At 54.5% G+C, this 9,871-nt stretch overlaps 1 protein-coding gene across 1 annotated transcript; it reads left to right on the top strand.

Moving 5' to 3' along the window:
- Positions 1-1,681: 1,681 nt before the first annotated feature.
- On the top strand, positions 1,682-9,151 carry KXD1 (KxDL motif containing 1). Its single transcript, XM_068980714.1, has 5 exons — positions 1,682-1,792; positions 4,344-4,465; positions 5,465-5,617; positions 7,373-7,419; positions 8,214-9,151. The coding sequence occupies exons 2-5, from the start codon at positions 4,365-4,367 to the stop codon at positions 8,441-8,443; spliced, it is 531 nt and encodes a 176-aa protein (XP_068836815.1). The 5' UTR covers positions 1,682-1,792; positions 4,344-4,364; the 3' UTR covers positions 8,444-9,151.
- Positions 9,152-9,871: the final 720 nt, after the last annotated feature.

The raw sequence follows: 9,871 nt of genomic DNA, 5'->3' as shown, positions 1-9,871 counted from the left end.
GTCATTAACATACTGTACAAGCAATTGGCAGATCCAGTGTTCATCAGACCCGAACTTAGGCCAAAATACTGATGGTTTCAATATAGGTTCTTGAGTCCAAAAGAAACAGCAATACTTTATCATCTGTTGTTTCTTTTTCCCTTTCATCCTAGGACTATCTCCCCAATACTGGAGCGTGCGTCCTAGGGGACTGTCTGGGGGAATCTCGTTGTTGGTCTTTCTCCCCTCGGAATCCTTCCTGCCTAAAGAAATTCTTATTACCCATCCCTATTGTCTGATTGTGTGCTCTTGACTAGAGCCTCAACCCCCCTTTTCTTTCTTCGGAGGTTTCTTGCACTCTTCCCGAGTCATTTCGACTGCCTCTGGCCGTTTCCCTCAAGGGAGAATTATCCCAGAAGAGAGGATATTTCTACTCTTAGCTTCTTAGCTACTGGCAGGTCGGTATAAACCCCGGATTAGGTCGGAAAAGACTGCCTTATGCCATATGAAATCAACAAAGATATTAACGGAACTATGGATCAGGACTCCACACTCGCTTCCACACACAGGTCCCATGCACACGACAGCCTCCGGGATGACCCGGCCACCAAGGAAATAGTTTGTCACCTCTTATGACGTTTCTTAGGGCTTTCCAGGTGGCGCTGGTGGTAAAGAACCCACATGCCAATGTAGGAGACAGAAGAGACTCCGGTTGGATCCCTGGAGGGCATACCAACGCACCCCAGTATCCTTCCCTGGAGAATCCCCATGGACAGAGGAGTCTGGAGGGCTACACAGTCCATAAGTTCGCACAGAGTCGGACACGACTGAAGTGACTTAGCACGCACGTGACGTTTCTTACCTTGGTCCCTGCACGGAGTAACCTGGTCGCCAATGTGCCTGCCTGGGCCCCTCCCCTGCGTTGTTGATGGACTTCCGACTCGGAGTCCGCTGTCGACCCAAGGGATAGCAGATTTCCCCTCCCTGGAGGCCACCATAACGAGACAGTGGGACGCATCTCCTGGGGTGGGGACGAGCGTTCTTTCGACCCCTCCAGGTGACATGGATCCCAGACGAGCCCCCAAATTGTTGGAAATGTCTTCCGCCGGCGCCGCGCGCTCCGAAAATTGATTGGCAAGGCAAAGTTTACTTTTGCAGAAGGATGCACAACCAACAAGTGTGACCGGCGAGCACACTGAGTGGGAAGCCCGCTCTGTTTAGTGTGGTTTCACAAGCTAGCGCGATTGGCAAATTCAGGGGAAGGGCGAGAACAGTGAAGCAGCTAGGTGGGGGAGGGGTCGCCATGTGCAGTTTGTTTACACGAACTTCAAGTGAAAGTGAAGTCGCTCAGTCGTGTCCGACTATTTGCGACCCCATGGACTGTAGCCTACAACGCTCCTCCGTCCATGGGATTTTCCAGGCAAGAGTACTGGAGTGGGTTGCCATTTCCTTCTCCAACACGAACTTGGAGACTACAAAAAGGCATGATTTTCCTAAGAAAGACGCTGATTATATCCTTTTATTGAAAAGGTTACACTATTCCTACGTCCCTTCCGGGTTCTGGGCTGCCGCTGAGTTCAGCTTATGCAAACTACGGCGACGGGAGAGGGACTGTTTGATTGGTTATTTGTTGCGACGAGCCCGCAAATAGAAGCTACGTGTAAGCCCCACCCCTTCCTGCCACGCCTCCACTCACGCAAGTCGGCCCTGGGCACGTCGCCGCCACGCGCGCGCTCGCACGCAGGGTGCGTGGTGACGTTACGGCGACGCGGGCGCCATCCCGGAAGCGCGAGCAAGGCCGCCAGATGTGCAGGTGCTGCTGCCACCGACGCCCGGGCCGAGTTCTGGGTGGGGCTGGGGACGCAGGGGCCTCTGGGGATCCAGGCCGGGTTGGGCGCGGTTCCCCGGCTGTCGGGGGGTGGGGCGCGCCGCTGGCAACATCTGGGCACCCCTCCTGCGCACAGGACTCAGATTCCCCGTCTGGCGCTGTGGGCAGGATTCGGATCCGGGGCGCGAGAGTTGGGGCCACTTGTATTCAGGCTGTGCCTTGTCACCAAAACCGGGCGTTGGCCTGCTTGGGCCTCAGTTTCCCGGTTTCACAAGGGCGGGGCATGAGGGGATTGGGGAGCCCCGCCCCACTCGCGGGTTTTGCTGAGCTTGGGCAGTCCATTTAAATTCTGCTAAAAGACCTGGGTGGAGTAGCGGCCCCTCCCCGCCCTGGTGTGTGACCTTGGGCAATGGAGCCCACCCCTGTGTTGCCCTCGGAGGTGGTAGTTTCTGCCTTGTAGGGGGAATTGGGGATTAAATGAAGTGCTGTACAAGTGTTTTGTTCTTATTCTTGGAAGCACTGGGGAGGCCATCCTTAGATTTCTTCACGCTGCCCTCGGAGAAGCTCACTGCCCAGAACCCAGCGCCTCTTATCACTGTTGGTTTCAGTCTCACAAACAGCATTGTGAGATTCAAATTCTTTGTTATTCCTACTTTGTGGGTGACAGATGAGGTGGGCAGATGACAGGAGGTGAGATGACTTGTCCAAGGTCACACAGCCTCCCTGTCTGCGTGTTTTCCCCATAAATATATTTGGAGCAGGACCAGAGCCTATGCTGGGTCATTTCCACCCTGTATATAGGCCAGACTAGCAGTTGGGGAAGGCTTCCTCCACGAGGCATCTGGTGGGAGAGTGTGCCTTGAATCCCTCAGCCCTCACATCTGGGAGCCAGAGACAGGAAAGAGCCCTGCTTCGAAGCAGAACCATTTTCCACAGGTCCAAATGCTGTGCCTGCCAGGCTCTAGTTGCAGGCGTCCCACCACACAACTCTGTCCTTTGAGAGCCCAAGTGTCCCCTTTATACATGGTCTTCTTTGGAAATATGGAGGGTGTTGGTGTCCATACCTGGCACGGAGTAGGAGCTCAGTAAGCATGGTGATTGGCGGTGGAGGGTGAGGGGAGGGGGGGCAGTTATATTTCATCAGGTGTGACAGTTTATCTCCGGAAGGCACATGGGGGGTGCAAACCAATAGTCAGATTCAGCACAAAGAGAAATGTACTGTTGGCTTCTATGGGGTAAATATTAGTTGCTGACATTTGTAAATGAGGTGATTTCACAGGGACAAGAAATCCATGTTTCGGTTTTTTCTTTTTTTTCTGGAAAGAATCAGAAGTCTGGCAGGAATCAGGAACTGTAAGAAGCAGCTGTCCTGTCAGAGGTAGATACTGAACATGCAAGTCACACATTTGTGGATCCTGTGGGCCGTGGGCATTTGAGTTGTGGCCCATGGTTACTGGTTGTGTGTCAGTGGCCCAGTCTCAGTCTCTGAGCATCGTTTTCCTCATGCTTAAATAAGGATGATAACAGTTGCTGGAATTTGAAATTGGTGTCTTGTTTAGCATAGAGTAGATGCTCAATAAAGAGGAGGGTAGACGTGGGCTCTGAAAGCCCTTCCTGATCCTGTGCGTGAATCTTAACCAGTTGCAAGTGGGCTTTTCTGTTGGCCATTAAATGTGCAGACCCCAGAGCCAAGCTATGTCAGGATTCTGGGTTTTTCCTGAATCTCCATAGGAGGGTCAGTGCTGAAGCCGTGGCCCCTCCTGCCCTAGCAGGGTCTCGGAAGTCCCCACCTGCTGGGATGTAATCTGTGTGCCAGAGAAGCTGGGAGCTGCAGAGCCATCTGGGTTGCTGGGGCTCACTCCTGGCTTTAAGTTGCTAGTAGAAGTCTAGCTTCAGAGCCGAGTTTGAAAGTTTCTGTTTTGCTCTCACCAAATTAAATTCTGGTAATCCTTTGCTGTGAGCTGGGTTCTGGGCTTGGCTCTGGAGAAAGCAGCAAGCCAGAAAGACATGCCTTTGTTCTGCTGCAGCTGACATTATGGGGGTGACTGGCAAATGGGTTACCTGATAACTAAAATAATTTCAGGAAGAGACCATTTAAAAAGGTGAAGTGATGAGAGTGACCAGAGTGGGGGTAGTCGTCAAAGAGTCTCTTGGGAGAGAAGGCATTGAGGGGGTGATGATTTGAGGGGACAGCCATGTATATTCTCCCAGTGGGGACAGCAGGTGCAAAGGCAGGGGCATGTGGGAGGAGGGTGGCAGGTCTATGCAGGAGGAAGTTGCCTGTGACTTTGGGCGCATGGGAGTTCGGGGTGTGGAGGTAGAAGGGGTGATGGGATTCTGATGTGCTTGGGTACAAGTTGTAAATATGAGCTCCAGTGATTCTCAAAACACTCCTGAATTTCTAGGATGACAAAGTTGAGGCTCAGGTGGCATGACCCACTTCATGTGGTTTGCGGGGTTCCCAGAACCTCTTATCCATCCCACCTCCCCCACTTCCTGATGCAGACCGAAAATTCTTTCTTCCTGCCTGTTTCAGGCAGCGGAGGAGGAGGAAGAGATGGACCCCCCGGACTCGGCCTCGAGGGTCTTCTGTAGCCGCATCCTGAGCATGGTGAATGCGGACGATGTCAGCGCCATCATCCTGGCCCAGAAGAACATGTAAGTGAGGCCAAGGGCCCTGGGGCCCCGGCGTGGGAAGGAATCCACTTGCTGGCCAACATTCTTGCCCTGCCCGCCTCTACCCTGGTCCCACACTGGTGATAAAATGAAGGAAATGAGCAAATCTTCTGGCTGGCTCCAAAGTAAATTCCTGGCCTGGAGGCGAGGCCTTGGCACAGGAAGCGGGGCTCTGGGACAGTTTTGCAGCTGTGGACAGTTTGGCGGGGGCCGCAGCAGCTCCTGTCCTGAGGCCTGGGGTGGGGAGACTTGGGTTGGGGGGAGGATAAGGAAGGGGCTGTGGGATTTAAGGGAGCCATGGCTCACTTCCTGTTGGGCGCCTGTCTCAGAGCCAAGGCTGTCTCTGCAGTGCATGTGGGGTCACTTGGAAAGGCTGGGAATGCCCTTTGCCCTCTTTGGGGCTTGGCACTGTAGCCACCACCACTTCCCCCTAATTCCAGCAGGCTCTCTGACACAATCTTGGGGTGGAATCAGTCTCCCAGGGCTTTATTTTTGCGTCTTTAAGCTAAAAGTTCTTCATTCCATTTATGGCACAGCATGGACCTGATACCTTACCCTTCTCGTCCTGTGACAGGGTGCTGGATCTGCCTGGGTCCCAGCGGCACCCATCTCCCTCCTGGGTCTTAAAGTCAGATTCAGACCTGGCCCTAGGGGAACTCCCAGGCTGAGAGGATACAAAATCACACTTGAACCTTCCTGGCCTCAGGGTATCAGGACTGGACCAGAGAAACAACCAGGGGAAGCAGGAGAGCCAAAGAGTCTGCTTGAGGGAGAGGGTGAAGGCTACATGAGAAGGGCACCCTTGAGGAGGGTTTTGAAAGCTGAATAGGAGTTTGCTAGCGGTCTCAGACACCAGGTAGAGCTCCGCAGGACACGGGAATGATGTACACTGAGGCATGGAGCAGGAAAAGGCCTACCAGGATCAGTTGGCAGGGCCCTGGAGGCTGAGCAGAGGAGTCAGTGCCCTTTTTCTGCTGCCAGGCTGGACCGCTTTGAAAAGACCAACGAGATGCTGCTCAACTTCAACAACCTGTCAAGCGCCCGCCTGCAGCAGATGAACGAGCGCTTCCTGCACCACACAAGGACCCTGGTGGAGATGAAACGGGACTTGGACAGCATCTTCCGCAGGATCAGGTGGGTGCTCCCCCTCCAGCCTCCGCCTCCGCCTCCCGCTCCATGCCTCGGGTTCCTCTTCTCTTCCATGAGGGCCGTCCTCTCCACATAGCAGGGTGGGAGACAGCGCGTTTGTTTTACAAGGCTTCACCGCACACTTAGTATTGGAGAAGGACTGAAAACCTTAGCGTTTCTGAACTTAAGTTTTATTTCTTTCTGAACATGCAACATAGCACCAGACCCATCATCCAAAAGGTAGGCCAGAGCAGACAGTGAAAGACTAGCCTCCTGTCCGCCTTGGCCTCCACCCAGGTCTTCTCTCAAGAGGAAAATGTGATTCCCCGGTTTTGTGGGTCCTTCTCGAGCCGGTTTCCATGAGGACAGGGAAAGATGATGTCCAATTCCCCAGCCACCCCCCCACCCCCATGCCAAGAGCTCACACCACTGCTGCTGACAGCTGGGGCTCCTGGGCCTGGAACCAGCTACAGCGGCATTTCTGGCCAACTGTGCCATTTCTGCTATTTCAGGAGCAGCCACGTCAGCTGGCAAAGTAGGTGCCACAGATTGAGGGCAACAGGTTAGAGCAAGCTCTATGCAGAAGTCACGCAACAGGCCAGATAGATGCTACATAAGAGGGCATGTTTTCTGGGGCCTCTCACCAGGCTGCCCACCCGTGTATGGTGTCGCAGGGATGGGGCTAGAGCAGGAACCCCAAAGGTTGACATGTAGCTGGATTACTCAGTGAAGGTGAAAGTGTTAGTCAGCAAATTGTGTTTGACTCTTTGCAACACCATGGACTGTAGCCTGCCAGGCTGCTCTGTCCATGGAATTCTCCAGGCCAAAATACTGGAGTGGGTTGCCAGGGAATCTTCCCGACCCAGGGATAGAACCTGAGTCTCCTGCATTGCAGGTAGATTCTTTACCGTCTGAGCCACCAGGGGAAGCCCTGATGTCCCTCAGGAAGGAGCTAAGTGTGTCTGCCCAGGCAGGGACGCTGCAGCAGTGGTACTTTTGGGGGAGGATTTGGGGCACGGTGCTGGCTGACCAGAGTCAAGGGTAAGAGACTATTCTGAAGGCCCTTTTGTAACTCTTTGTAAACAGAATTGCATTGAAAAAAGTGGAAATCTCAGTTGCTCAGTCATGTCCGACTCTTTGCGACCTCAGGGACTATAGCCCGCTAGGGTCCTGTCCATGGGATTTCCCAGGCAAGGATACTGGAGTAGGTAGCCATTCCCTTCTCCAGATCTTCCCGACCCAGGTCTCCTGCATTGCAGGCGGGTTCTTTACCATCTGAGTCACCAGGGAAGCCCAAAGAGAACTGCATTACTTCAGGTACAAAGAAAAAAACAGCAGTTAAAAAAGGGAAACAGGTGCGTCTCTGTGAACTTCAGTGTAATGAGCGCTGGTGTTTGGGGCGTGGACAGGCAGGCCCTCCTGGCCCCTATGCAGACATCCTCACCCCAGGATGGAAAGACAGGCTGGGACAAGTCCCCAGAGGAATGGCTGTTGAGGTGAGGGGAAGGGGAGCTTCCTGGAAGGTGGTCCCGGTAGAAGAGGGTGAGACAAGGCATTACAGGTAGGGGCCCAGACCCAGCACTAAGGACGCGTGGAAGCTGGGCGACACCAGGATAGTAGCTGCTGTCCATCATGGGAGTTGGAGGGCAGGCTGAGCGCCCAGTGCCCCCTCCAGCCTGGGAGCAGGGTGTGACAAGCAGCGAGCAGGAGGGTCCTGGCCTGTACCGGGCTCAGCCCTGTGTGCCTTCCCTTCCCCCACAGGACACTGAAAGGGAAGCTGGCCAGACAGCACCCGGAGGCCTTCAGCCGTAAGTGTCACCCAGAACTCCTGCATCCCACTTCTGGGCTCTGCACCCTTTGATGTCAGTGCCCTCAGCCCAGGGCCGGCTTCTGGAATGTACCCCAAGGGCCGACACCAGGCCCAGGCCCTGGTGGGTTGTGGGTCCAGACAGACGTGGGCAGGGGTTTGGCCTGGTCTTTTTGGCAACCTGCAGAGCAGGTGTTGAGATCAGAATCTTCTCCTTCGGCGGTTGTAACAATGGGATATTGACAAGGATGACAGTCCTCAGCCCAGTGAGTGTCATGTACCCACTATGAGGCAGGCTGTTACCCGTAGCCATCTGTGAGGTGCGGGCTGTGCCCAGAGGGGCAGTGACTTGGCAGCAGAAGCACAGCATCGTCCATGCTGAGCCTCACTTTACCCAGTCTGCTGAATGGGCCAACAGCTCCCTACCGCAGGGCTGCTGAAACCACAGGCACAAAGGCAATGCCATCATTCCCCAGTTTATAGAGCAGGGAGCTGAGGCACAGGCAGGTGAGGGGCCAGGCCCAGGTGACACGGTCAAGAGGGCAGAGCTAGGCTCAGGCTCACCGCCCAGGGCCCATGTAGGCCAGACCCCGGAGAACCTGAGTCCTTACCTCACTTCACCTTGAAGAGAAGCCTCTCACCTTCCAAGGCCTCAGTTTCCTCCTCTGTAAAATGAACAAAGTCCTGTCGTGTGGGGTGGAGGTAGCTGTCAGGGGTCATGGGCCCAATTAATCCCTCATCACAGCGCCTGATGATGACGGTGACTCAGCTAACTCTCGGGTCTTCTTCCCCCAGACATCCCAGAGGCATCTCTCTTGGAGGACGAAGATGAAGACCCCATTCCGCCTAGCACCACCACCACCATCGCCACCTCAGAACAGAGCACAGGCTCCTGTGACACCAGCCCCGACACCGTCTCGCCCTCCCTCAGCCCTGGGTTCGAGGACCTGTCCCACGTCCAGCCTAGTTCCCCCGCCATCAACGGTCGCAGCCATACAGATGACGAGGAGATGCCGGGCGAGTAGCCCCACTCCCAGGAGCTCCGAGGGGGTCTCAGGGCGGCAGCAGCGTCATTCCCCAGATGTCTCAAGTGGCAGCGGAGAACCCTGCCTGGAGATACTCAGCTTTGCCACCCTAGTCTGTCATTTAGGGCTCGCCAAGGGGACAAGGCTCCCTCCCTAGAATTCCTGGGGGTATTTCATTCCTGCTCCTTCGTCACTGAGAACATCTCTCTTCTGTAGATCCCTCTATCAGACTGGGGATGACCAGTCCATCTGGAGTTGGGCTGGGCACAGGGAGCTTTTCCAGAGTCAGGCCTTAGGTCTACTCTGAACAACACTCCAAGCTTCCCAGAGACCAGAGCCAGCTGCCCCCCGCCCCAGCCCCCTGGTCAGAACCCCCTCAAGACAGCCAAGCACCGTCATGTCCGAGTCCACCCAGCCCACCCCTGCGCCTACTGATTCTGGTCTTCTTGCCCCTTCCTCCAATGAAAGTACTGAAACCTTTCTCCAATCATTATCTCAAGGAGGTTTCTGAAACAGTTGTAGAAGGCTCAAGACAGAGATTAGCCATCCACTCAGCCCCAAGCCTGGTCGGGCCCTGTTTCTCTGACCAGAGGTGTAGACCTCTAGGGCCTAACAAGCCTCTCCTAGGGCCTTTGTGGAGCAAGCCGAGCAACCTTGGAGAACAAAGTGGAATATTTTTGTACCCGATGTTTACAGATGCTGTTGGGAAGTTATCAATAAAGAGACTCTGTTACTAAAAAGGGGAGGGTGCATCTAGCAGTGACTTCTTTCCATCCTTGGGCCCAGCATCCCAAATCAGGGACAGGTGCTGCGTGTGGGACAGGCTGGTTATGGATCGCCAGGCACCACCAGCCTAGAAAGAAATGTGGCTGCTTTGGGTGGGCGTCCCGAGTGGTGACAACCATAATGACCCCACTTCCTATCACCACAGAGGCCTTCCCACTGCTCACATTTCCTTCCTTGAATAATTCCTCTAAATCTCAGCCCCAAAGTGGGCTCCTCAGGGAGCCAGACGGGGTCCCATTCCCCATCAGACACTGTCACAGAGTCCCCTCATCTTTGAAGCACTTTCCATTATGTTATTAAAGGTCTCTTCCCAGACCTCAGAGTGTCTGCATTTGCCTGGTCAATAGGGGACGCCGGGAAGTGGTCAATGAAGTAAGAAGGTACCCTGAGCAATGACTCCACTGTAAAGAAGCCCCCTACAGTGCAGACGTTGGTTCGATCCCTGGGTCAGGAAGATCCCTTGGAGGAGAGCATGGCAATCCACTCCAGTATTCTTGCCTGGAAAATCCCATGGACAGAGGGGTCTGTAGTCTACAGGGACGAAGTCAGACACGACTGAAGCGATTTAGCACAGCACGCTGCCAAATCCACGGGTAACTTCGTCCTCACTTGTTCCTAGCGCCCAGCACTTTTTAACTTCTT

Source organism: Capricornis sumatraensis, chromosome 9 (assembly GCF_032405125.1).
Source record: "Capricornis sumatraensis isolate serow.1 chromosome 9, serow.2, whole genome shotgun sequence".
Taxonomy (NCBI): domain Eukaryota; kingdom Metazoa; phylum Chordata; class Mammalia; order Artiodactyla; family Bovidae; genus Capricornis; species Capricornis sumatraensis.
This window is presented reverse-complemented; position numbering and strand designations above follow the sequence as displayed.

Coding starts and splice junctions, on each gene's coding strand:
- KXD1 (XM_068980714.1), top strand. CDS start 4,365: ATGGACCCCCCGGACTCGGCCTCGAGGGTCTTCTGTAGCCGCATCCTG. Junction 5,618..7,372: donor AGCATCTTCCGCAGGATCAG/GTGGGTGCTCCC, acceptor CTTCCCCCACAG/GACACTGAAAGGGAAGCTGG. Junction 7,420..8,213: donor GCACCCGGAGGCCTTCAGCC/GTAAGTGTCACC, acceptor TTCTTCCCCCAG/ACATCCCAGAGGCATCTCTC.